A 25,676-nucleotide genomic window follows, 5' to 3' on the forward strand; every position below is an offset into this window, starting at 1 on the left:
CGAATCTTGAGTCCGTAGCTCCAGACCGATCCACGTCGAGGTGAAGGGCCTGGGGTCCTGGGATTTGAGAGGATCTCTAGATCAGAAAGGATAGAAGATTTGAACCATAAAGCAGAAGATACAAGAAGAGCCTTCAGCACAGGGAATAACAGGTTCAAGTTTGTGTTGAGAGCTTGGCTCTGCGGTGCTGAAGAGTCTCTGGCAGCAGAGGGGCTGTGTGGAGGGCCAGGAAGGAAGTACTGGGGATAAGGCAGGGGATGAGATGGGCATCCGCTCAGGATCTGCTGTCCCTGGAAATCCAGGGTGACGGGGTCATCACAGAGCCCCTGATGCTTGCCAGAGAAGTGCTGAAAGACCTCAGAGAGAGAGAGAGAGAGAGAGAGAGAGAGAGAGAGAGAGAGAGAGAGAGAGAGAGAGAGAGAAATCTGCATGTTTGTATGCTGTAGGGATTGACTTTCCGCAGTCCATCCTTTATTCCCACAGAGTAGGAGACCTTTTTTATACATATAAGAGGGAAACGTGTAACCTTCCAAGGTCCTCAGGAGCTGGCAGGCAGGACACTAATAAATGCACGTTTGGTACTGGAGCCTCCCTCCTAGCTCCCACCCTGTGCCGTCAGACAGGAGAACTGAGCAAGAGGTGATTGAATTTATGTGTAGACCCTGAGGAAAGACTGGCCCTTTGGCTGTTTCTTGTTTCACTGCCCCCAACCCTGAGATGACACTTTTTGCCGGTGTTCAGGACGTGTATGTTAAGCGACTGAATGTGTGGGAGAAGTAAACAGGGCTCTAGTTGAACAAGACAGATGAGGAATGAGACTTCCCTGTGCCCAGGAGACCTCACACGTTCAACCAAGAAAGGTATCTGAGGCTCCAGATCGGCTGGAATGTAAGCTGTACAAATTCTTCCCCCTCCCCATTGCTGGTAAGCAGTCTGAAAGGAAGACAGGTACATTGCAGAAATGTGAGGAGCATCAGAGGTCAGTAGGGATGAAGGGAGGTGGAAGTGTTCCCTGAAGAAGCACCCATGACCACATGGGCTGTGAAGGGAAGGAGCGGAGATAATTGGATAGGATGCCCTCTGAGGGGTGGGGGGATAGGGAAGGGGGCTGCCAATATAGAGATCAAGCCTTCCTGAGCCTGGTCCCACTCACTCCTGGGTGAAAGAGGATCCAGGAGCTCCCAGCCTGGTGGGGAATGCTATGGAAGGAATATGAACCCCCAAGTGCAGAGGATGAGATGTAAAGCTCCACGGTACGGTATAGAAAGAAAACCCTCTAAGAGCAGGCAAACTGGTATAGGAGGCCTGTGTGAACCCTGGGAACCCTAAAATAAAGCCCTCAAAGGCAACAGACTCACACTTTAGTCTTAGCTGTGCTTTAAAGCCCTCAAGGTATGTCCTGAGGTCTCCCTTTTCCACTGACACCAGGGTTCCTGCCTGTTAGTGACAGGTAGGCACAGAGGGGCTCCTTGGACTTGGGCTATTACCGCTTGCTGTCATGGTCTAGTTCTATAACCTGACCCCAGCAGGGTCCCTGCAGAAAAGGACAGAAAACAGCTTCAAGAAACTCTGTCTCAGGACTTTAGTCTGGAGGGAAGCAGGTGACACAGAGGGGACTGACTGACAGTTTAATCTAAGGGTGGTCTGCATTGTCGTGGTCTAGAGCAAACATGGCTGCCTATCTCTCCGATATTCCTGCTCTTAGGTATGATCCAGGTCCAGGACAGTGGGATCTACCGGTCGCTGTGTCCTTTCAGTCCTTCAGAGCTCTGGGGACTGAAATGTAAATGTCTCTCAGAAGCAGTGTAGCACAAGGTGCCGGGACAGTGGGAACAGTCTGGCAAACTTCCCAGCTTGTGCAGCCTATAGCCACACACACACACACACACACACACACACACACACACACACACACACCACCTGCTCAGGACGGCAGGAAGGACTGGGGCATGACCCCATCCTGCAGGGGTTTTCCAAGTGCCAGACTGATGTGGCATTGGCTTTCTGTAGCATAGGAGTGAACGTGCTCAGAGACACCCAGCTACTGCCTGTGGGCTGCACAGGAAGCCAGTTGTCAACTCCATCTAGGGGCAGTGGTTCTCAACCTTCCTAACACAGTGACCCAGTACTGCAGTTTCTCCTGTTGTGGCGACCCCCCCCCCCAGCAGGAGTTCATGGGAAAGGATTTGTCAGCTACAAGTTCCTATTTCATAACTGTAAGTTGCTACTGTTGTAAATTGTAAATAACTGATATGCAGATAGTCTTAGGTGACCCCTGTCAGTCATCTGAGCAACCCCCTCACCCCATAACCACTGATGTGGTGGCTTCTAGGAAGGATCTGCAGAATGTCAGCAAAGAGTATTCTGAGCAAGGTGAGGAGCACCTCACATGGGTGAGGAGCACCTCACATGGGTGAGGAGGACCTCACATGGGTGAGGAGCACCTCACATGGGTGAGGAGCACCTCACATGAGGCCCAGAGACAGGAATGCCCAAATGGAGAAAAGTGAATGGTCAGATGAGGCCAGCTAGCTCTTGACGGTGGTTGGCTAGGGAGCGACAGAAGAGCCAGCAGGAGTGACATAGATGACTGTCCAGACGAAGCAGGGACCAAGTGAACTGGACACTCAGAAGTTGGGAGGGGAGGCTGTGCTCAGGACTCGGGCTTAAGCAAACAGGTGGATAATAAGGTCATCCACCCGGGAGGACCTCAGGAAGAAGAACTAGTATGGAAAAGCATGGTCTCCAGATGTTACTGTATCAAGTGGACTTTCTTGAAGATTCCAGTTCATGCAGCCAGGTCAGATAATGAAGGAGCGGAGTTGGGAGAACCGGAGGGGCAACCACAGAGAAGGGAAGAAAGAAAGGTCTTTGTATCTAGTTTAAGGTTTGGTGTTTTCCTCTGTTGCTCAGTTGTCTCTCCGCCAGGGCTTGGCTTCCACCCCACAGCTTTTGGGAAGCTCCAGGAGTGAAAGGCGGGTGGGGAGATGTCCCCAAAGATCCTCTTGCACTCTGTCCGGACATCTCTGATAGAGAAGCAGCCAGCGTGTCCCAGCCGGAGTCGGGGATTGCTGAGTTTCGGTCCTTTTCAGACACTGGCTTCCTCTGGGATCTCAGTTTTCCGGTCACACTGAGGGGACACGTCTGGGAGCAGGAAGGTGAGGGCGATGTTGCTGGAGGAGGCTCAGAGGCTCAGAGCTCATGCGCTGCCCCCCCCACTGGGCGGTGCCAACAGCAGTCACGCCCCCTGCCCTTGCTCCATGGCCTGCCACCCTGTCCCTGAGCAGACACAGGCCCTGGTGGCAAGTGGGGGAGCCCCCTGCCACGTGGACTGCAAGGTCAGCAGGGGTTCATGGGAAAGGACTTGTCGGCCACAAAAGAGGACATCCTGCCTGCATTTCCCTCTTCCTGAGGCAGGAGCTGGTGGCCCCGATTTAGCAGCACTGGGGGGCCACCTCTGAGCCGGCTGGACTGTGATAAAGTGGCTTGTCCTACCAGCTGATGGGCAGGCCCTAGCTCCAGTGATGTCCAGGGCAACTGGCTGGCACAGCTGGTGACCACAGCCAATCGGTGCTGAGAATTTAGTGCATGCTAGAATCCCCTCCACCCTCTCCAGCGCTCTAACAAAGTATAGAGATAGCCTGTACTCCCAACCCCAACCCTGGCTCTTGATGTCCAGCACCTTCCAGATGTTTGCTGCGATGCTTCTTCAAGGAACATCTCTGAAACACAGATCTGAATCTCCCAGAAACCCCCAAACATAAGCTAGTGGAGCAGACCCTTCCTTCTGGATTCCAAGGGCATCCTAGCCTAAGAGATACCCATTCTGCATCCACCTAGCCCCACAAGTCCCATCTTATGCCCACATAGTCTCACAGGCACCCCCTAACCCTGCAGTCACCCAGCCTATACCCATTGTATTCCTAACCCAGTACTGACCCTTTCCTGCTTCAGAAAGGCCCCTAGAAGATCACTGGGGTCCACCAGGGTGGGTAGTCTCATTCCCATCTTTTGTGTGCCTAGGAGCACAGATTGCAGGCATCCGGAAGGGCTTAGGAAGAGCCCAGAGTACCAGGTTCAAAGCTTTCCTATATGAGGTTCGTGTGTGTGTGTGTGTGTGTGTGTGTGTGTGTGTGTGTGTGTTACATGCCCAAAATCACACGCGCGTGCGCACACACGATTGGCATGTCTAGGAGTGAGCTATATACCTCAGTATAAAATGATTCATCAAATTGCTTCACGTTAGAGTGTAAAAGCTTACCCTTGTGATAAAATGGGCATCATTGTGCCCATTTTGGAGATTTGGAAATTAGGGCCAAAGGGCGAAATGGCTCACTAGATGCCACGGTGATCTGGTTATAACAAGAAAATAACAGGTGTCTGTTCCAAGATGACATGGAGTCAAAGAGATCTACAGTCTACAAGTGCAAGTGGGACAGTGAGGATAGCATTGGAGAGGAGGGCAGGTGGACTTCTCAGTATCTGATCTATCAAACATTGTCACTTTGATGTCCCCAGCATGTCCAAACAGTAGTGGGCATTATATTTCCCTCAGGTCTAGCTCTGACCTAAGGTGCACACCTCAGTGAATAGAATCTTCATCTCAGTGAATAGCATCCTCACCTCAGTGAGTAGCATCCTCACCTCAGTGAATAGCATCCTCACCTCAGGGAATAGCGTCCTCACCTCAGGGAATAACATCCTCACCTCAGGGAATAGCATCCTCACCTCAGTGAATAGCATTCTCACCTCAGTGAGTCTCATCCTCACCTCAGGGAATAGCATCCTCACCTCAGTGAGTCGCATCCTCACCTCAGGGAATAGCATCCTCACCTCAGGGAATAACATCCTCCCCTCAGTGAATAGCATCCTCACCTCAGTGAGTAGCATCCTCACCTCAGTGAATAGCATCCTCACCTCAGGGAATAGCATCCTCCCCTCAGTGAACAGCTTCTTCACCTCAGTGAACAGCTTCCTCACCTCAGTGAGTAGCATCCTCCCCTCAGTGAAGAGCATCTTCACCTCAGTGAACAGCTTCCTCACCTCAGTGAAGAACATCTTCACCTCAGTGAGTAGCTTCTTCACCTTAGTGAATAGCATCCTCACCTCAGTGAATAACATCCTCACCTCAGTGAATAGCTTCTTCACTTTCCCAGGTGCAACTTCCTCCCCTCTACAGATATCTACAGAATATGCATTGTTCCCCAAAGCCAGGCAGCCATTTGAAAAATTCAGTTTGTCTCACACTTTAGGCCACCACAATGGGAAAAAAATTTGAAAGTTCCCAGTCTTAAACTAAGAAATTTTTAGTCTGAGAAAGCATACTTTCCAAGAAGTAGCTAACAAGTATGGGGGCACTGGGGGTCCTGTGAAGAAAGTCTCAGAGGGGAGGAGGCACTGGGCTAATACCTCAAACTAGATGAAGAGACTGTCATACAAAGATGACGCAGGGAAGACACCATCTCCAAGGCTGGAGAGGGATAGTGCGGGTGACCAGGAAGCCAAGAGCACCCATTTAGCACCCAAGCAGTAGGGAGGCACAAGGTCATTTCATCCAGAGAGGGAGTTGTGTTCCAGCAAGAGCCCCTGGCCACTGGGCAGATGGGAAAATGCTGCTCCAGGGTTGGTGCCCTGAGCTAGTCCAGATGACAGAAGAAAGAATAGAGAGAGGTCAGCCCTGTAAGGTATCTGAACTTTGGGTACAAAACTTAGTGTCAACATGACAAAGAGAGGAGGGCCAGACCTAGAGTTCCTGTCACGCTACCTTCTTCCTGGTGAGCAAGCCCTACTCAGTCTACAAAGCCTATTCCAGCTCAGAGACCCATTGGCTGTGGGAGATGAGTTTGGTTACTGACGGCTGGTAAAACAAGTGTCACTGGGCCACCAGCCGCAGCTGAAGGAGGGTGGGTGGTGACGCCAAGGTTGACAGGAGAAAGCTCTTTCATAAAGTGCAGACGTGCAAGTAGTACCAACAGCCGTAAAGGTTGACATAACCCTGACCCCAAAGGCGATCTGTTACTAGCCATGAACTTTCAGGCAAGTGCCTCAGTTTCCCCCTCTCTACAATGGTAATAACTGTACCAAGCAGGCAGGGCAAGCATATAAATGGGAAGAGGGTGTGTGAGCAGTGTGGTGCCTCACGGGTGTGCAGAAAGTGCTAGATACGCATTTGCTGTTATTGTTGTGACAGGATGTATTGGTATAAGCAGAATTTGGGGGTCAAAGTGTGTGAACTTTTTTGTTGTTGTTGTTGTTGTTGTTGTTTTATTGCTGCGTGAGCTGCTGCTTTTCCACATCCTTGCCAACCCGAGGAAGTACGTGTTTTCAATTCTTGCTCATCAGATGAGTGGACGTTTGTGTGTTCCCAGGCTCCCGCTTGTCCTGCTGATGTTAAACATGGTCTGGGGCTGAGGGCTGAGGGTCCCCCCAGGACAGAAATGCAGGAGAGGGAGCACAAAACAGGGTTGAAGTCCCCAAGGTATGCCACTGGAGATGGGACCTGGTCCTTTTTCTATGACCTCACCACCCACATCATTCCCTCTCTCTCTCTCTCTCTCTCTCTCTCTCTCTCTCTCTCTCTCTCTCTCTCTCTCTCTCTCTCTCTCTCTCAAAAAAAAAAAAAAAAAAAAAAAACCACTCTCCCTGGTCCCCATGGAGCAAGGTTATCTCTAACCCCCTCCCTGCTCTGACTCAGAACAGAATGACTGGCTGGCCAAGCAGCCACAGCCAAGCGCTCAGCAGGATTAACTGACTTAACCATGAATCCGTCACTGTGTGTACTAACGCTGCGGTGGTTTGGGGGCTGCACTGTGGTATCTGCGGTCTGCCACTTATCCTGAGAGGAATCTGCACCTCACAAGGGGACAAGGTGACACTTAGAGAGAGGAACTGAAATCTGGTCCAGGTCATTGTGGTGAAGAACCAGTCAGCTCCAAGCATACCACCAGGGCAGCACCTTTACCCCTGGCAGCTCCTGTCCTACAGATGAGAAATGGGACACTTATGGCAATTTGACCCTTGAGCTCAGAAGCACAGAATGTTGACCAGCTCAGGAAGATTCCAGGATTCCAAGATTCCTGCCATCTCCCTGCCAAGTGTTTGACCAGGCCCAGTGACGGGGGTGCAGAGGGGCACCCCTGAGAGCAATGCCCTAGAACCTGAGCTCAACCCAACCAGCTATGACCACCACGTTGGACCACGGCGTGTCTGTAGTCTGAAGACTGGTCATCTTTGTCCTCCTGGGCATAGCTGCCTAGAGAGCTCATGTCACGCTGACACAGACACCTATTTTCCAAGTCAGCCCAGGGGCAGAGATCCTGATATCATTCCGTGTCAGTCACACTGGACCTGGGGACCTAGATGTGAGCTGCTAACATCACAACTCTAGGCACCATTGCATCACACAAGCCATCCTTAAGCTGCAGGCCAGGGCTGGGCTGCAGGTGTTACTTTGAGCCTCACTTTCAGGGAAGCCGCACAGAGCTTGGAGCAGCAGTACTTCTCCAGGTGTAGACAAGACAGACAGAGGACATTGCCTGAAGCCAGGCAAGAGATGACCCACATGATGTCCTCAGCCAGAAGGTGGGGAAATGCAACCTTTCAGGAAATAGGGCCAGAACGAGGACATCTACAGCTCCAGACGGCCTCTGGGAGCCAGAGACGGGGCGCTGAAGCAGCAACGTCCCCCTGTGAAATGGGCTAAAGGCCATGGAGACTACTGGGCATTGAGGAGTAAGACAAGTGCTCAGAGTGACCAAAAGGGGCAGAGAGACATTAGGATGAGAGTGAGGAGGAGCATTAAAGGCATGGCTTTCGGTTGGTACCTCACTCTGTCATGTCTTGGCTCATCCCAGAACCTGTGTAGCAGCTCCCCCAAAACACCTCCAGCCTAACCTGCAAAGACCAGACTTTTTACCCTCTGGAGTTCTAGCATAGCTCCTAGGCACATTTACCAAGGAGATGGCCACCCCCTCCCTTGGTTCCAGACATCTTTGTCTTGTATCTCTTCCTTCAGACACCCTTCGTATTTTCTTTCCCTCCTGTCTCAGGGACACACCCAGTCCAGGGATATCCACAGTAGAGACAGAAGCATCACTGTCAGCTGTTCTTGTGTTGGGTTGCACGTTCCCTGCTTCTCTGGGCAGATGCTTTTGAAAATGGATCTTGGCTGGGTGTGATGGTCCATGCCTGTGATCCCAGCCCCTGAGAGGCTGAGGCAAGAGGACAGAAAATTCAAGACTAGGCTTGGCTACCTGAAACCCTGTCTAAAAAGGAAAGGAGTGGGGAATGGTTGGTGCTTTAAAGAGATTTTCTAGCTGTAAACTGGGTCACGGAACTAAACAAATGGATAGACAGGAAGCAGAAGAGGAGGGAGGGAGGGCGCTTGCAGCTCAGGACCACATGGTTCCCTGCATAGGCTTTTCCATCTGAGGGGGTCCTGAGGCTTTAGATGAGGAATTCAGAGGACGGGAAAACAGTTTCTGGCCTGAGTATCTTTGCCCACTGCCTTAGGCTCCAAAGCAGGGATGGACCTAGGCTCAGATAGACTTGGGCTGCCCTAAAACTGCTACCTGCTGCCTCGGTTTCCTCCCCTCTCTCTGAGGCTCTCATGATGACTAAGTGAGATACTGTTGACCCAGCCCTTAATCTGTCAGAAGTCTTCCATACCATCTGCTTGGCCCACAGCGAGATGCCAGCTTTGCCCTGGGAGTGGCTGCACCGCAGTCTCTCCACCCTGACACCAGGGTCTCCGTGACTCAAGGCTGGAAGGTGCCCCCAGGACTGCTGACGGCACAGAGGAGGTGTGCGCTCTGGCCTTGCTGACCCCCGCCTGGCGCCTGCCTCTACTTCTCTGTCGCAACCTTGGGGGCCAGGACTCTGCTGGCCCGGGGAGGAAGAAGTCAATTCCCGAGTCAGGAACAGGAAGCAGGGGGAGCGCAGCAGAGGCTTGGATGACAGTGCTTCCTGCTTCGGGAAAGGAAGGACAGCAGAGACAGACAACAGCCAGGCAGGAAGGATGCACCCTTTGCAGGGTTGCTTGTGGGGGTTGGGCAGTCACGGAGCCTCTGAACACAGCAGCTGTCAGGCCCAAATGGGTCCAAATGCTGAGTAATCTCAAATGTTCTCCTGACCCTTCCTCAAACTGGGAAGCATCTTTTGCAATGGAGCAAGGTCTTTCTGAGTTCCAAGCTAAATGAATACAATGTGATCTGTTTAGCCATCTTTCCATCTATCCATCCATCCACACACCCATCCATCCATCCTTCCAACTGCCTTTCAATCCTTCCATTCATCAGTTCACCCACACATTCCCACAACAAACTGTCCTTTCCTTTTCCTACCACCATCCAGTCATCCATCTTACTTCAGCCTGTCTGTCCATCCATCTGTCCTGTTATTCAAATATCCTCCCACCCAGTCAACTACTTACTCATTCCACATGTATCTATCTCACCAAGTGCTGAACTAGGCTTTGGGTGGGATAGGAAAAAAGAATTCATTTGGTCCTTACAAGGGTCCAGGACAATGGAAGGCGGGAACAAACAAACGTTTGACAATGCCTCGTAGCAAGGATGAGGCTGAAGAAGGAACTAGGGTTTTGTAAGACTGAGGAGGCCACGCCTAAGCTAGAGATAGGCGGTGCATGAAGAGAGAACTTGCGCACAGGACAGATATGGACCTAGGGTGGGAATAACCATGCATGTTGCTGAACAATGCGGCGCTGGAGGTAGATGCGACAGTGGGCCATGAGTGTGTGCAAACGTGAGTGAACCCCAGGTCTCTGACAGGAGTTTGAATTTTTCCAGAAAGACAGTGTGAAGTCACAGAAAAAGATTCAAGTACATATGTGATATGACTTCACTGTGACACACACACACACACATATCACATATATACGATGTAAGTATATTTTCTTTATATATATATACATATATATGATTTTTATGTCTTTGGTTGTTTTACCTGCATGTGTCTGTCCACCACTTGCATGCCTTGTACTCACAGAAGCCAAAATGTATTAGATCTCCTGGAATTGGAGTTGCTGTTGTGAGCCGCCATGTGGACTCTAGGAATCAAACTTAGTCCTCTGAAAGAGCAGCCAGTGTTCTCTTAGTCACTGAGCCATTTCTCCATCCTCTCAGTGTGTGTGTGTATGTGTGTGTGTGTGTGTGTGTGTGTGTGTGTGTGTGTGTGTGTGTTTTAAGATTACCAACAAATGTATGGAGGAAATCCTGAGGAAGACAAGAGCCTGACCAGGATACCATTTGGGGGACAAATTAGCTAGTAGAACCCCAGAGGTGAGCACCGACCAAATATGCAACACATGGGACCCACCAGGCATTATGGTATATTTCCTAGAGAGAAGAAGTATTCATGGTGTTCCCATTTGGAGACACTGAAACTCTAGAAGAAGCCTTGGATGGGGACAGAGTCTAAGTCTGGCTTCAGATGAGGAAAATGAAGTTGGAGCGTTTGCAGGGCTAAGTCCATTGTGCATCTGGACTCCTTTAGCTGAGTTGAGAGAAGAGGTCTGAACTGAAGATATGGACTTTTTAATTATCTGCACCTTTAGAAGAGAGAACATAGGGGAGGGGGAGGAAAAGCAACAGGCAGCAGTAGGCAGAGAGACAAAGAAGACAAGAAAAGAGTGGCGAGCATCCTGTGTGCCACTGTATCTGTGGTGTGGAAGTCACTAATGGTGGGCTGCACTCCAGAGGTGCACAAGAGGGTGTGAGGGGGAAACAGAAACACTAATGTATATATACATATATAAAGAAACAGTAGCCAGAAGCACGTGGTGAACTGCTTTGCTGGATTTCTTGTATGGAGATGCCAATTAGAAGAGAAATTAATTATGTGAGATTTGGGTCTAGGGCATTAGGGCCCAGCCGTGAGCTTGCTGTAAGACAGGTGTGGAGAAGCCCTTCTGAGAGGCTGGCATGGGCTTCAGATGAAGGACTGTAAAGTACACTCACGTCTTAAACTTGTGAATGCTGAGAGTTGAGGAGAAAGATGATTCTGAACCGTATTCATGAAGACCACTCAGTCTGCAAGGAGTAAAGCCGATGGGACCTGGTCAATGCGAAGACCTTCCTGAGGATTCTTGAGCTTCTCTGGAATGTGGGATCCTAAAACTGAGGGTTATAGGCAAAAGGACAATCCAGATGATAGGCAGTGGGTCTCCACTGCACCCGAGCAAGGGCAGAGGCAGGAGAAGACACGCCGTGATGGTTATTTTTGATGAAGGTGACAAATTTATCAGTGGTGGATAAGGACACCTGAGCAAGAAAGAAAGGAAGAAGGAAATGGGAGGAAACAAAAAGTAACAGGCATCCGGGGATGGTGCGATTTCAAGTGGTGACCACATCAAGGGTGGGCCCCTGGAAGTCTGTGGCTGAGGGGGAGAGGAGGAGAGGATTCGGAGTAGAGGGAGGGGGAGTCATCCTGTGGATGTTGAAGTCATGGAGAATGGCATGTGTTGGGGTGGGAGGAGGGTGGTGAGCCAGGAGCTGTAGTCAGCAGAGAATGAAAGGAAGTGAGCACGCGAGAAGCCGATGACAGCTTTAGTAGGGAGAACGTGGTGCCATCAAAAGCATGAGCCTCCAGGGGTTGCTATAGGGAGGGGAAGTGGCCAAAAGGCATTCGCCATCTGGGATAAGGGGTGGGTGGGAGAACCCAGCAAAGGAAGCCATGTCCTCGGTCAGGTTTCATATAAGCAAGAGGAAACAGGATGGATACTCTTAACTAGGATGAATGCCTACTCTGGGGATACAGTATAGATGGGGAAGAAGCTCCTAAGGGCTCATTTGCTTCCATCCATCCGTCTACCCAGCCTCTCCCATTCAACCCATCAATCTACCTACTTCATTCATCTATCAGCTCAGTCTCCCCATCCATCCCATTCATTCATCTGACAGTCCAGCATCTGCCTCACCCCCTTTCCATCTGTTACCCACCGGCCATTCTGACATCCATCTTCTGGATCTTTGTTGTGCGTCTTCTGTTTGGAGTTTAGAAAAATGTGAGCCACCATTAAAGCTCATCAGTGTTCTAACAGCAGGGGCCCTGAGAGAGACAAGGCGGAAGCCTGCATGCTGATGGCTGCTCCCTGGGGAAGGGAAATATTGAACTAGACTAAAGAGGGATATCCCCAGATGGGAAGGAAATGGGAATGTCCCAGACTACAGGACAGACTAGCTGTAGTGCCCTGTGCCTCTTAGGAGCTAAAGCCAGAGGGACAAGGAGCAGCCAGCAGGTGGGCTGCCTCTCTGCTGTATTGTAGAAGTGAAAGAGCCTCCGAAGAAAGCTGGGCTTCCAATGGCCACAGCTCTGCAACTGACAGTTGCCAGAGGGCACACAGATGTGCACTCGCAGCCTCGCTGGGGGAATGCCCTCTCTCCTAGATGGGCACTGGCCACCACAGCTCTCCCCATATGCCACACGCCACCTGACCTCACCTCCCACATCTGGCCCATGCTCATGACACCAGCTCCTCTGTAGCTCTATAGACCGCCGTCCAGCCAGTCACCTCCATGTTTGTCCGGCTGTCTACCTACTGAGGCCTTGTTCATCTTCTCAGTGTTTAGCAGGGAAAATCCTACTTCTGCTTCATCACAGCTGCCTGACAGTGGTATCACACTCCTTGAATCCCAGCACTCGGGAGACAGAAGCAGGCAGAGCTTTGAGTTTGAGGCCAGCCTGATCTACAGAGCAAGTTCCAGGACAGCCAGGGCTACACAGAGAAACCCTGCCTTAGAAAAGACTAAGCCAGGCTCCACGGAGACCTTCTTCAAGCTCTCTCCCCCAACAGTAGAGGTCTCCTCAGATGTACCCAGGAGGTCAGGTGCCCACGCGTTCGGAAAGCAATCTGCTGAGTCCACACACTTCTCACCTCGGTAGCTCAGAGCAGGCTGTGCCCCACAGCCAGGGCTGCTGGCCTAAGGGAGCCCTTAGCAGCAGTCACGGCGACCCTCCAGGCAAGCAGCCACCGTCACAGGCCAGGACCTCAGTCCAGCCGAGGCCTCAGTTTCACTGACTGAACCATGGGACTAGATACTTAATAAGGTCCCAGGCAAGTTTGTCCGGGAGGTGACAGGGACGGAAGAGGGGAGTTACAAATTGTAACCAGACAAGAGAGACCTGGGGGGTATTGACTGATGGCCATGTTGCCCGCATGATGCTAAAATGAGACCATGGCATGTGGAGTGTTTTTCTGGCACCATACCAGTCGGTCAGGTGGCTTGTGGTCAGGGAGCATAGAACCATGCATAGTGGGGTACTCTGGGCTCTGCCCTTCTTCCCCTGCTAACTATAAGGCAAGAACCTAGAACTACAGAACTGGCTGATGAACAAAACAGTTACTGCTCCAAACCCCAAGGGCCTAAAGGGCTGAGTGAGGCTTGGGACAGAGAGAGTGATCTGTCCCACCACCCCAGGAGGTCAGGGACTAGGGGGAAGGAACAGGACATAGCCCTGGGCCTCCAGCCACACAGTCCTCCCTTCCTGTTGTCTCAGGATGATCCCGGCAGGATGCATCTGCCAAAGTTCCAGGCCCAGACCTCCCCCAGGCCATGCTCCCCATCACCCCCACCAGGATCCCACCTCGTCAAGTGCATGTATATGTCACTGAGAGCATGTCAGAGATACTCAGTCAGGCACACTTGCACGCGCATCTAAAGCAACACTCACGGCTCAAAGACATGCAGATCTTCACACTGAGCTACAAATCGATGTGTTTACACTTGTACACACATGCAGACACACATATGTGCATGTGTATGTGCACACCCTACTGGGAAGTGGATGGTGGGTACAGAACTGTGTGAGCTACAGTAGAGCAGAAAGGCTTCACCTAATCATCCTAGTCCTGGGAGACTGAAAGTGAGTTCACCAGCTAAAGAGGTTCATTTGTGCATGTGGGGAGAAGCTCCATGAGGTCTGAGGGTGTGGAAGAGACCTAGGCAGAGAGAACCCAAAGCAGGCTCAGGCAGTTGGGCAGAGAGAAGCTTGCAAAGCCTAGAAACTATGAAGAAAGGAACTGTCAGTGACCTAAGAGAAGGTGAGGTAGAGCACAGGTCTAGGACACATGAACCCGTCGTAAGCAGTCAGTATAAACGTGGGTGGGTTCAGGAGGGATGCAGTCTCTGCCAAGCCCTGGAGACTCCACACTCTAAATCTTTTCCCCTACCCCCCACTACCCCCATCCCATAGAAGTAAACCTGGAGGCTCCTCCTCTTCCTGCTTCCTGCTGGCAGCTCAATTCACTTAGGGTCAGAGGTCAGGGAAGCGGTCATGGTTAGTTAGGATTGGGCTCAGTTTGTGGGCAGCGATAGGGTGGTGGTGAGGGCTGGTGGCCTTGGCCAGAGCAAGGAACAATTTGTGGTGGAGACTGGTAGTTTTCGTGCGACCTTCGGGTTGATGCTGAAGTCAAACTGCACATGGCGGGAGACAAAACTATGCAGACTGAATGCCACTAGGCTGGCCCTGCCTTGAGGCAGCACCCCAGAAGGCCCACCTGTGCCTGGACAGTACAGGAGATGTCACGTGGCCCCATGACATAGCTTCTAAGTAACCATGTCTTCCATCTCAGGCCTGGCAAATGGTTACTCCATGACCCCTCCAGCCCTGAACATCACAGAGGATTCATATGTCATTGACACCGGGGACAGCCTGTCCATATCCTGCAGGTACTGGCTCTTCCCTACCTGGCAGTTCATGAAAGCTGCCCAAAACTAAGACAAGAGGTGACCGGCTGAAGAATCAGAAGGCCACTCCTCCTCAGAGAGTCCTAGAGGCTGAGTGGGAGTCCTAGGGTGTGGTCTCCCAGGAGAAGTGCAGACAGATTCCCTGAACTCACCTAGCCTTCCCTTCTCCTCTACCAGTCACATATGTCCATTCCCAGACACCTCCTTACAGTACCAGCTATTAACTGAGGCCCATAGTATCAGCCTGCCATTCATAGCCCCAAGAACCAAGCAGAGAGTCAAGGGCTCAGGTAGTGGATCTGGGGAATATACCCCAATCCTGGATTACTCTTCCTTGGAAAGGAAAGATCCTGACCTCTGACCTCTCCTAATCTCTGCTAGGGGGCAGCACCCCCTCGAGTGGACCTGGCCAGGGGCCCAAGAGGTACTGAGCACAGGTGGGAAGGACAGTGAAGACACGCGGGTTGTGCAAGACTGTGAAGGCACCGACGCTAGGCCCTACTGCAAGGTGCTGCTGCTGGCCCAGACTCACGCCAACAACACGGGCAGCTACCTCTGTTACTACAAGTACATCAAGGCCCGGATTGAGGGCACCACAGCTGCCAGCACCTATGTGTTTGTAAGAGGTGAGGCCTATCTTGGGCAGAGTCCTGGGGGGAGTACCTGGGGCCTTCACCCCACTTCCACCCTGCTGACACCAGGCTAGCAGGAGTGAGTACAGGGCCTTACTCTGTTCCACCCTGACCCATGGAACTCCCTTATACCTCCCCTCCCCCACCCCAGCCTTAGCCAGAGACTCCCTGAGCTGTTACCTCACCCAGCTCCTACCTACTCCATCTCCTCAGACTTTGAGCAGCCTTTCATCAACAAACCTGACACGCTCCTGGTCAACAGGAAGGACTCGATGTGGGTGCCCTGTTTGGTGTCCGTCCCTGGGCTCAACGTCACACTGCGTTCGGTACTATTCCCTTCCCCAGCCCGACCCCAGGACCCCCACCCTCCTGTGCTGTCCTTGGGAAAGTCAGCTGACCGTCTCTGTGTCCCTCCAGCAAAGCACAGTGCTGCACCCTGACGGCCAGGCGGTGTTGTGGGATGACCGCCGGGGTATGCGGGTGCCCACTCTACTGTTGCGCGATGCCCTGTACCTGCAGTGCGAGACCACCTGGGGCGACCAGGATTTTCTTTCCAATCCCTTCCTCGTGCACATCACAGGTAGGGGGCGCTCGTTCTATCTCGCTAATCTTTGCACCCCAAGAGCAACAGGGCAGACATAATACCTTGTCCTACCGAGTTCCCAGTCACAGGCTGTTAGTATCACGAGCGGTCTGATAACTCACTGCTCTGCGTGTACTATTCTATGAGGAGTGTGGGAGGTGACACTGTGTGTGTCACCAGGCAATGAGCTCTATGACATCCAGCTGTACCCCAAGAAGTCACTGGAGCTGTTGGTTGGAGAGAAGCTGGTTTTGAACTGTACAGTATGGGCTGAGTTCGACTCGGGTGTCACCTTCGACTGGGATTATCCAGGGAAGCAGGTAAGCTCAGCAGCTCTGCCAGGTTCCTTATTCCCTTGTCCCTGGCCACAGTGTCACCCCTAGGGATCATTGTGCCCATGGTACCTGTGCCTCTGTATGGAGGAGAAACAGACTCGGGTACCCAAGTGATGGGGAAGTTTTTTATCCCAAAGCAAACTCTGAAGCTGGGTATCCAGAGCTACCTGTGTTTGGGCGGGGGTGTGTGCCTTTGCTGGGTGCCTACCCCTGCCTGCCTGCTGACTCTGGCTTCCCCTGGGTACTGCAGACAGAGCGTGCTAAGTGGGTACCTGAGCGGCGTTCCCAGCAGACCCACACAGAACTCTCCAGCATCCTGACCATCCACAACGTCAGCCAGCACGACCTGGGTCCCTATGTGTGTGAGGCCAACAATGGGATTCAGCGGTTCCGGGAGAGCACAGAGGTCATTGTGCATGGTATGACCTGGGAGGCTGAGGTCATTGTGCCCGGCATGGGGTGGGATGGGTCCAGAATTATGGAACCTGGAGCACAAGGGTCTTTAGGCAGTGTGAGTCAGAGGTCATGACGCACCTGAACAGCAGGGACCAACGAAAGGAAGGAAGGGCTCCAGGGGAAGCCCTGCCCACCTCCTACCAGGCTGCAGGGGGAGAGGCTGGGGAAGGCCTGGTCAGCCCCAAGTTTATGCTCATGCCTCCTGTTTGGCAGAAAAGCCCTTCATCAGTGTCGAGTGGCTCAAGGGACCTGTCCTGGAGGCCACAGCCGGTGACGAGCTGGTGAAGCTACCTGTGAAGCTGGCAGCTTATCCCCCACCGGAGTTCCAATGGTAACAGTCTGGGCCCCCTCCCTTGCTGCCCTGCCCAGCTTAACACAAAGACTGACCAAAGAATAAAAAGGACAATGTCCTTCCCTATCAGATCAGTAGCCCTGAATCTCAAAAGAGGATCTGTCCCTGCCCATCAAGGCCTACATACCCTGAAACTCGGGTGGGATTCTCACTGAATAGATCCCCTACAGAAAATGAGTGCATATATTTGGCTACAAGAAGCTTAGCCCAGGAGCAGCTAAACCTCAAAATGTTTAAACACCAGGTCTGGTGTGCGGGGTGTGATGGGCAGTGTGGGGTTCTATATACCTACTTCTTACATCCCCTCAGACTCTCCAAGGCTCTGGCAGCTGGATCTCCAGACAGTGAGCAAACTCGGGGCCTGCTCTGCAGTGGTTACCTCTCTGGGCTCCCTTCTTATAAGAGTTCTTCTCTGAGGCCCCACAAATCTGAGATATCATGAGACTGACAATTTATTATGGAGCCTGGCTCTGAGGTGGTAGTGAGAGGCCTGGGGGAGACCTGAGAGGTGGGCTTTCTCTACAGGATATGCCCAGGGCACAGAGGGGACCCCAGAGATATGCCTTCTTCGGTGTCCTCCTAAGAGTACAAAGCCTCAATCCTCCCTTACCTCTGAGCCACCTACTTGATTCAACCCTACGGCAGCCTCTGTCTACACTGTGCAGATAAGGAAATGGACCAGAAGAGGGGCAAGCATTCCCACCTGAGCCCCAGGTCTCCTGGCAGGAATTCCTGCTTTGTCTCTTCCTGTCAACCAGAGTAGCCCTGCCCTTCCAGCTTGAGGCTCCTCACGCTTGATAAAAGGGTTTCAGTGCCAGGACAGAACCCAAAGGTTCTCAGCCAAGACCCACTGGCCAGAGGCTGGAAGCTGGCTTCTGGGAAGGCTCGGGGTGTCCCATTTATAAGCCCGAGGCTCCCCAAAACCTCTAAGGCCATAGCTTTGAGCCATACATATAGCGCACGGCACAGCATCAGAGCCCTGCAGAAGGTCCTAGGGACACTGATGTCACAGCCCCCTGACCTCCGACGCCAGCCAGGCTGAGCCTGCTTCCAGCAGTTTTCCACGGGAGCATATCTATCTTCTCTGACGTTTCTCTTCCCACTTAGCTAACGTCTTCCTCTCTGAAGTGTGCAGCTGTCCCCGTGCACATGTGTTTATCACAGTCTCACGGGTGCCACTGTTCAAGTGGCACCATGTTGGGATCACTCTAAGTCAATGAATGAGATGGTCAGTGGACACACAGCCAGGCTGAGGCTTTGGCCCAATGTGCCCAGCAAGATTCAGACACCATTTCAGTGAGCCCTTGCAATTCATGCAAATACTTTGTTCTGGTTGCCAAACAAAGACACTGAGGCTTAGGGGAGTTTTTACCTAAGATGTGTCCCTTTTCAGGGCCGCAGAGTCAAGGCTTAGCCTGTCCAGAGGGGAGGCGCCTCAAAGCCCAGAACTCAGACCATAGAAACAGTCTGAGGTATAAGGCATTTGCTTACACTTGCAGCAGAGGCCCAGGGTGAGCACACATGTAAACAGGATACAGCAGTGAGCTGTCCCTGTCCTCAGTGATGCTCACAGCTCAGTGAGAGGACAGTCACTCAACAGATATCTGTATAAAAACCCAGTGTGCTGCATAGAGTGTAGGTCCTGGGTTTGATCTAAAGGAAAGAAGGAGGAAGGGGGCGAGAAAAAGAGAGAGAATGGAGAGAGGAAAGGGAGGAAGGGAGGCAGACAGGCAGGGCAACATGGCAGGCAGGGCAACCTTCTTTGAAGAGCCAATACTCCAGCCCCAGTGCAGGAAGGAGAGAGCCAGGCAAATTGTCATCTACAGAAAGAGCATCCAAACTAGGGTAACAGTAGGTCAGAAGCCCTGTGAACTCATAGAAGCTTCCAGAGGCAGGTGTCAGAGAACCAGGCAATTAATACTTCATGTGCTCAGCTATTGCTGTTCCTTCCCTCATCCCTATACATCCCTAGAACGCAGACAGGGCCCACTGAGGGTGTCAGAGTCGGTCTCCAATGCTGAAGCCCACCCAGAAGAATTTCAATGATGAACTGGGAAACTGCTTTCCGAGTCCCTAGGCCAAGTTCTCGGAAGAGAGGGTGGCTGCCCTAATCAGAAACTGGTGGGGTGAGGGGTCAAAGGATTTAGGAGTGAGTCTAGAAGTGGCTCAGTGACACTGCTGAACTAGTCACATAAGCCAGCCCAGCCCAGAGCTTTAGTCTGCCTTTCCTCTGACCAGGGACTCTGTCCATCCCACACTCCTGCTGCCATTCTTGGCCTAGTACAGGAGAGGCCTCTTGCTCTAGCCTCCTCTCCCAGCTCCAGCCGTATGTGTGGCTTTCATTCTGCAGCCACAATGCCAATGAACCCTGAATGGAAAATATCTTCTAAAATATATCTAGACCTTTTGTTTTTAGTCATAGTCCCTGAGCAAATGAATGTCCCAACCTTTAATGAAACATAATGTATGAGTACCCGATGTCATCTCAAGATGATTTATAGTACATAGAGAAGTGTTACAGCTTACTCAAACTGTCTGTGCTACTTTATAGAAGAGACTTGAGTGTTGGGTATTTGGGGTTTTCATTTGTCTTGCTTTCTTAATTCTTAATCAGCATACAAAATATAGGATTTACTATGGCTTCCTCAACAGAATTTGTTCTTGTTAACAGGTACAAGGACAGAAAGCCAGTGACTGGGCGCCACAATCCACATGCTCTGGTGCTCAAAGAGGTGACCGAGGCCAGTGCGGGCGTCTACACTCTCGACTTGTGGAACTCTGCAGCTGGTCTGAGGCAGAATATCAGTCTGGAGCTGGTGGTGAATGGTATAGCCCAGAAGATGGGGGAAGGGATGAGTCCCAGGGGCCAGAGGGTGGCGATGGGAGCCACCTGATTGGCTGTTTGCCTTATGCCACAGTGCCTCCCCACATCCACGAAAAGGAAGCTTCCTCGCCCAGCATCTACTCCCGCCACAGCCGCCAGACCCTCACCTGCACTGCCTATGGAGTGCCCCAGCCTCTCAGTGTCCAGTGGCACTGGAGGCCCTGGACACCATGCAAGACATTTGCCCAGCGCAGTCTGTGAGTATGTCCCTACCACACCCCATCCTCTCCACATAAGGTCTTAGCTCAATCAAGGCATCTCTTTATAGGTGAGGAAACAGAACCAGAGAAGGGAGACAAATTTCCCAAGCTCAAAGCTGTAAGCAACACAGTCTGTCCAAATGAGACATGCTCCCTGCACCCAGCTCAATGTCGAAAGGGCTAGTGGAGCTGGGTAGGTGTGCTGGCATGTGCCAATACTTGGGAGGTAGAGGCTAAGGTATCAGGAACTGAAAGTCATTCTTGGCTACATAGTGAACCGAAGCCAGAAAGGAAAAAAAAAAAAAAAAAAAAAAAAAAAAGACAGGAGAACCTGGAAGGACATTCTAGACAGAGACAAATTAGACACACGAGGAACAGGGGAGGAGGAGAGTGTCACATGAACAGGACACTAGGGAACCAGGTGAAAGCCATTCAAGCAGCAGAGTGACAAGTTTGCCAGTTAGTGAAACAGTCTGTGGTTGCATGCTAGGGGATGAACAGAAGCCAGGAACCCAGGCAGGAAAGGAGTCTAGCTCCACCTGCTGGCCCAGGGGCTGTGGCTCCAGAGCAGTCAGTGGGGAGGCTCAGGGAGGCCTGTGAGCCTAAGACAGCCTGAAGCATTCAAGGCTCTTAAGAGACTCTTGTGAAACACATGGCTTGCAGCTCACACTGTTACCTCCAAGTTTACTCCTTCTAGTGGTTCACTATTATGTTCTGGGCCAAATGACTGAGTCCTGGGATGTCCCTTCTCCACGCTTCAGATAGGGGCAGACAAGATCTTGTCTAGCCCCATGCCAGCAGTAGACTGAAGCAGTGAGCCTCAAAGAAAAAGAGAAGGAGAAGCAGCTGGGATGGCTGGGGTTCGTGGGGCAGAATGGTAACTTATGGTCCTCATGGAAGTTGGGTGAGCACATCCAAGGTGAACTCTGCAAGGAAGGACACACAGCAGATATGGGACTGAACAGTGTCTGTGTGAGGGAAGGATTGCAGGGCTGCAACAGTGTTCTAGTCCCTCACTGTCCTTGTTCCTGGGCCTGGAGGTGTCTCTTACCCACTGTGGTGTGAGACAATGCCTGAGGATAACCAAGCTGTAACCCCTAACCTTCCTTAGGTCTTCCCTTCCTTATTCCTGACCTGCCCTTGTCCCTCCTCATCTGCAGCCGGAGGCGGCAGCAGCGTGATGGCATGCCGCAGTGCCGAGACTGGAAGGAGGTGACCGCTCAAGATGCTGTGAACCCCATCGAGAGCCTAGACAGCTGGACGGAGTTTGTGGAGGGAAAGAATAAGGTACAGGACCTATGGAGACAAGCTGTGGCAGTAGAGAAAGCGCTGCCGCCTCTTGCTTGTGTTGAGCCTCCACCTGGCCTGCAGAGCTCTGGGAACCGCAGTTGACAGGCAGGTGACTTTCCTGCCATCTCTGGATCTCAGCTCCCTGCACGTGAGCCAGGCCTTCCCAGACAAGGAAGCCGAGATCCAGGAGAACCCAGCTGCCCACAAGTCCCAAGGCTGGGAGGGGATGGGGCTGGGGGCTGACTAGGTCTCCATAGAAGGCTGGTGAGCTGCTGACCAGGAGGGGGAGGGGGGAATGAACAAAGGCACCCACTTCCTACAGTCACTTCCTGTTTTCCTACACACCTCCAGAGCCTTTTCCTGTTCCAGGCCTGGCCAGGAAGTGCCCGGCTTGAGATGGGGGTGGGGGGGCCTTCGGATGATAGGCAGGGCCTATGAACCTCTCTCCTCCCCTATTTTTTCAAACTCCCTAGTCCCTGAGAGCAGAATTTTTCCAGAATCTTGGGGTACCTCCACACACATACACATGCACACCTCCTCCACAATCCTGGACTTGGACGATGTGTTCTATGCCTTCAGACTAATGTGGGCACATCACAAAGACCTTGAACAGTGACCAGTTATTGACCTTAAGCCACAATTCAGAAGTAGCTGGTCCTGATGTGACTCATTTAACCCTTGCTTAGACAGGTCCAGTTGCCAAACTGGCTTCTGACCTTTCAACATGGCTACAGTCTGAGACATGGCACAGATAAGTCCCCTTGGTCTTGCCTGTGGGCATTTCCCAGCCTCAGCTACAACCTAGGCAAGCCGTCTACGCACTGTTTCTTGACTTTTCCGGGTGCTGCCTCTCTACTGCCAAAGACCTGCCTCATTGTTCTGGATAGTCTCTAGACTTTGGTCACTGCCAACACAGACCTCAGTTTCCCCATTACTAGTGAGCACAGTAGCCTCTTTGAAGAGGAGGAGGGTCCAAATATACAATGGAGCCTTATGCCTCTGTTCTGGGTAGACGGTGAGCAAGCTGGTGATCCAGGATGCCAATGTATCAGCCATGTACAAGTGTGTGGTCTTCAACAAAGTGGGCCAGGACGAGCGGCTCATCTACTTCTATGTGACCAGTGAGTAACCAGACTGTCCCTGGAGTTCCACTTCTCCTAGGCAGGTCGGGTGCCAAGAACGAGCTCACTGTGCTTTGGCGACCACACCACCTTAACATGAAAGATTTAGGGATTCTCAGACGGTCACCCATTCTCAATTTAGAGTCCTGTGGTTCATGTGTGCAAGCGACAGTAGAAATCCCCATCATTTACTCAGATTTTCACATGGGTTAGTGACCTCTAGAAAGCCGGGGCTCACAGGAGACACTTAACTGGGCCGGGGACTATGGATGAAGTCACCTGAAAAAGCAGGTGGAAATCAAGAGAACGGCCCTGACAAATGCTAATTAAATCATCCCAAGAAAAAGCCAGGGTCTGGATGTGGTCCGTAGCAAAATAGAATGAGGATGCCCTTGGGTCTGGAGATAAGAGCTCCAGAACCGGGCTGCAGGAAGTGTTTGCGCATAGCTAGGAGAGGGGAGACCCACACTGCGGCAGTAAACTCGGAGACCGTTTCACGGGTTCCTCTCCCCTTCTCAGCCATCCCAGACGGCTTCAGTATCGAATCAGAGCCTTCTGAGGATCCCTTAGAAGGCCAGTCCGTGCGCCTCAGCTGCCGGGCGGACAACTACACGTACGAGCATCTGCGCTGGTACCGGCTCAACCTCTCCACTCTGCACGACGCTCAAGGGAACCCCCTACTGCTCGACTGCAAAAACGTGCACCTGTTTGCTACGCCCCTAGAGGCCAACCTAGAGGAGGCGGAGCCTGGGGCCCGCCACGCCACCCTCAGCTTGAATATCCCCCAAGTGGCGCCCGAAGACGAGGGTGACTATGTGTGTGAGGTGCAGGATAGACGCAGCCAGGACAAGCACTGCCACAAGAAGTACCTGTCCGTGCAGGGTGAGATGGGCGTGGCAAGCCGGAGAGGGCGGGGCCACGTTTCTCAGCCTCTGTAGCTTCTACCCTTGCACCCAATCCAACACAGCGCTGGGTGGTCAGATCCCAATCCTGGGTCTTCAGAAGCACCCCTGCGGCCCAGTCTGGCTGTAGAAGTCCTTCGCATGCTCAGTCCCCAATCTTTCGGTGCCATGTCACCCGTCTCACTCTTGCACCCGCCACTACACCTATCCCTACTTCAAGCTCCATACTGCCCCACCCCGAGGTACCCTCTGGTACCTTCTGAACCTTCATTTAGTTCCTTCTCTACCCCTGGCCCAGCCCTGGAAGCTCCTCGGCTCACGCAGAATTTGACCGACCTCCTGGTGAACGTGAGTGACTCCCTGGAGATGCGATGCCCGGTGGCCGGAGCGCACGTGCCCAGTATCGTGTGGTACAAAGATGAGAGGCTCCTGGAGAAAGAGTCAGGTAAGAAAGGTTGCCTTAGGTGACAGACCGGAAGTCTGCAAGGCCGATGTACCTATACCAACCTGTGCTGGAGCCTTCACCCTACCTCTTGCAGGAATCGACCTGGCTGACTCCAATCAGAGGCTGAGCATCCAGCGCGTGCGCGAGGAGGACGCGGGTCGTTACCTGTGCAGTGTGTGCAATGCCAAGGGCTGCGTGAACTCCTCTGCTAGCGTGGCGGTGGAAGGTGCGCCCCTGCCTGGCTCTGTCCAACCCACCTCAAACACCCAATCGGCCATTTAGTGAAGGGGTTCCCAAGCACTAGGGGCACTTCCTGTTGGCTACATGTCCCCTCTCTCTACCCACCCAGGCTCTGAAGATAAAGGCAGCATGGAGATTGTGATACTCATCGGTACTGGCGTCATCGCCGTCTTCTTCTGGGTCCTCCTCCTGCTCATCTTCTGTAACATGAAAAGGGTGAGGGTGCTCCCCAGCTCCCCCGCAGAGGTCCTTTCCAGTGCCCAGTCGGCCTTCCTGTGTTCCCGTTCCATTCTCAACCCAGCAAACCCTGAAGATTCCCATCCTGGTTCACCTATGTTCCTGCCCTAGGAAGCCTCCCCAGTCTTCCCATGTTTGGCTCCAAATGGAGCAGAAGTTGTCTGTTGGCCTGTCCCCCTCCTTGACTGAGAACCCAGAAGCAAGGGCCATTTGTCCTAGGCAAAATATGTCCAAGCCACAGTGATGTGTCCAAATCAATGAGTTGTCTCCACCCCCACCCCCAGCCTGCCCATGCAGACATCAAGACGGGCTACCTGTCCATCATCATGGACCCCGGGGAGGTGCCTTTGGAGGAGCAGTGTGAATACCTGTCCTATGACGCCAGCCAGTGGGAGTTCCCCAGGGAAAGGTTGCACCTCGGTGAGGCCAGCGCCCAGCTTGCCCCACCCAGCACTCTCTGCCTGGCAGAGCCGGCTTCAGCTGCCGCAGGGTCAGGCAGGCTGAAGTAACATTCTCAGAACTTGTGCCAGGATGGCCCTCCTGGTCCCCACCTGGACTGACCAGTTCCAGCTGGGCCAGAATCCCCAGAACCACAGCCAGGGCTTCCAGTTCCCAGGCCCTCGAGGTCATTTCCTGCTGCTCTGAGCAGGGTGGACCTGTCCCACCTGCCTGGAGAGGATGCCGGGGCCTTCCTGTCTGCCTCTACTCCCCGTTCTGCAGCTTTCCCTCTCTAAGACTCCACTCCCTGTCCCTTTCCTGTTTGGCAGAAGAGGCTTCCATTTTCCTCCTGCCCCAAGCTCTTGGGACAGGTCACCCCTGCTGTCCACCTTTTTTCCATCCTCACTCCCCAAACCCCGTACAGCTCACCTGGAACTGGCCCCCTGCTTCCACAGGGAGAGTCCTAGGCCACGGGGCTTTTGGGAAAGTGGTGGAAGCCTCAGCTTTTGGCATCAATAAAGGCAGCAGCTGTGACACCGTGGCCGTGAAGATGCTAAAAGGTATGGGGCTTACAGGTAGAAAGCACTGTGCGGCTAGGGGAGGGACCTGCGCTCTGCGCGAGCTGATGCAGGAACAAGAAGGGAAACACTCAGCTACAATCCCCCCACGGTTGAACAGAAAGGCATTAGGAATCAGACCCAAACCTCTACCCGAACCTCTGCCTCTGTAGGGTTAGCAGCACGTGCTAGGGACTCAGCGCAGCCTGCATCCCCAGCACCAGCGCTGAGCGTGCCTTTGCTAAGTCAGTGAGTGAGTGTCTCAGGAGGGCTGAGCTGATTGGGAAAATACCAGTGCG

The 25,676-nt window shown here is 52.6% G+C and overlaps 1 protein-coding gene across 2 annotated transcripts in view; it reads left to right on the forward strand.

Annotated features, from left to right (window-relative positions):
- FLT4 (fms related receptor tyrosine kinase 4) overlaps window positions 1-25,676 on the forward strand; it is a 40,529-nt gene that overhangs the window by 731 nt on the left and 14,122 nt on the right. For both annotated transcript variants that reach the window (XM_080922203.1, XM_080922204.1), the window contains exons 2-18: window positions 14,591-14,687; window positions 15,087-15,331; window positions 15,551-15,663; window positions 15,755-15,917; window positions 16,101-16,240; window positions 16,506-16,674; window positions 16,925-17,042; window positions 19,735-19,889; window positions 19,982-20,144; window positions 21,308-21,434; window positions 22,450-22,558; window positions 23,078-23,440; window positions 23,759-23,905; window positions 24,000-24,131; window positions 24,255-24,361; window positions 24,667-24,802; window positions 25,276-25,380. In XM_080922203.1, the coding sequence (XP_080778329.1) occupies window positions 14,591-14,687; window positions 15,087-15,331; window positions 15,551-15,663; window positions 15,755-15,917; window positions 16,101-16,240; window positions 16,506-16,674; window positions 16,925-17,042; window positions 19,735-19,889; window positions 19,982-20,144; window positions 21,308-21,434; window positions 22,450-22,558; window positions 23,078-23,440; window positions 23,759-23,905; window positions 24,000-24,131; window positions 24,255-24,361; window positions 24,667-24,802; window positions 25,276-25,380 (2,589 nt within the window). The remainder of the gene's footprint in view (window positions 1-14,590; window positions 14,688-15,086; window positions 15,332-15,550; window positions 15,664-15,754; window positions 15,918-16,100; window positions 16,241-16,505; window positions 16,675-16,924; window positions 17,043-19,734; window positions 19,890-19,981; window positions 20,145-21,307; window positions 21,435-22,449; window positions 22,559-23,077; window positions 23,441-23,758; window positions 23,906-23,999; window positions 24,132-24,254; window positions 24,362-24,666; window positions 24,803-25,275; window positions 25,381-25,676) is intronic.

The sequence above is a fragment of the Micromys minutus genome (genome assembly GCF_963924665.1).
Source record: "Micromys minutus genome assembly, chromosome: 10".
Classification (NCBI taxonomy): Eukaryota; Metazoa; Chordata; class Mammalia; order Rodentia; family Muridae; genus Micromys; species Micromys minutus.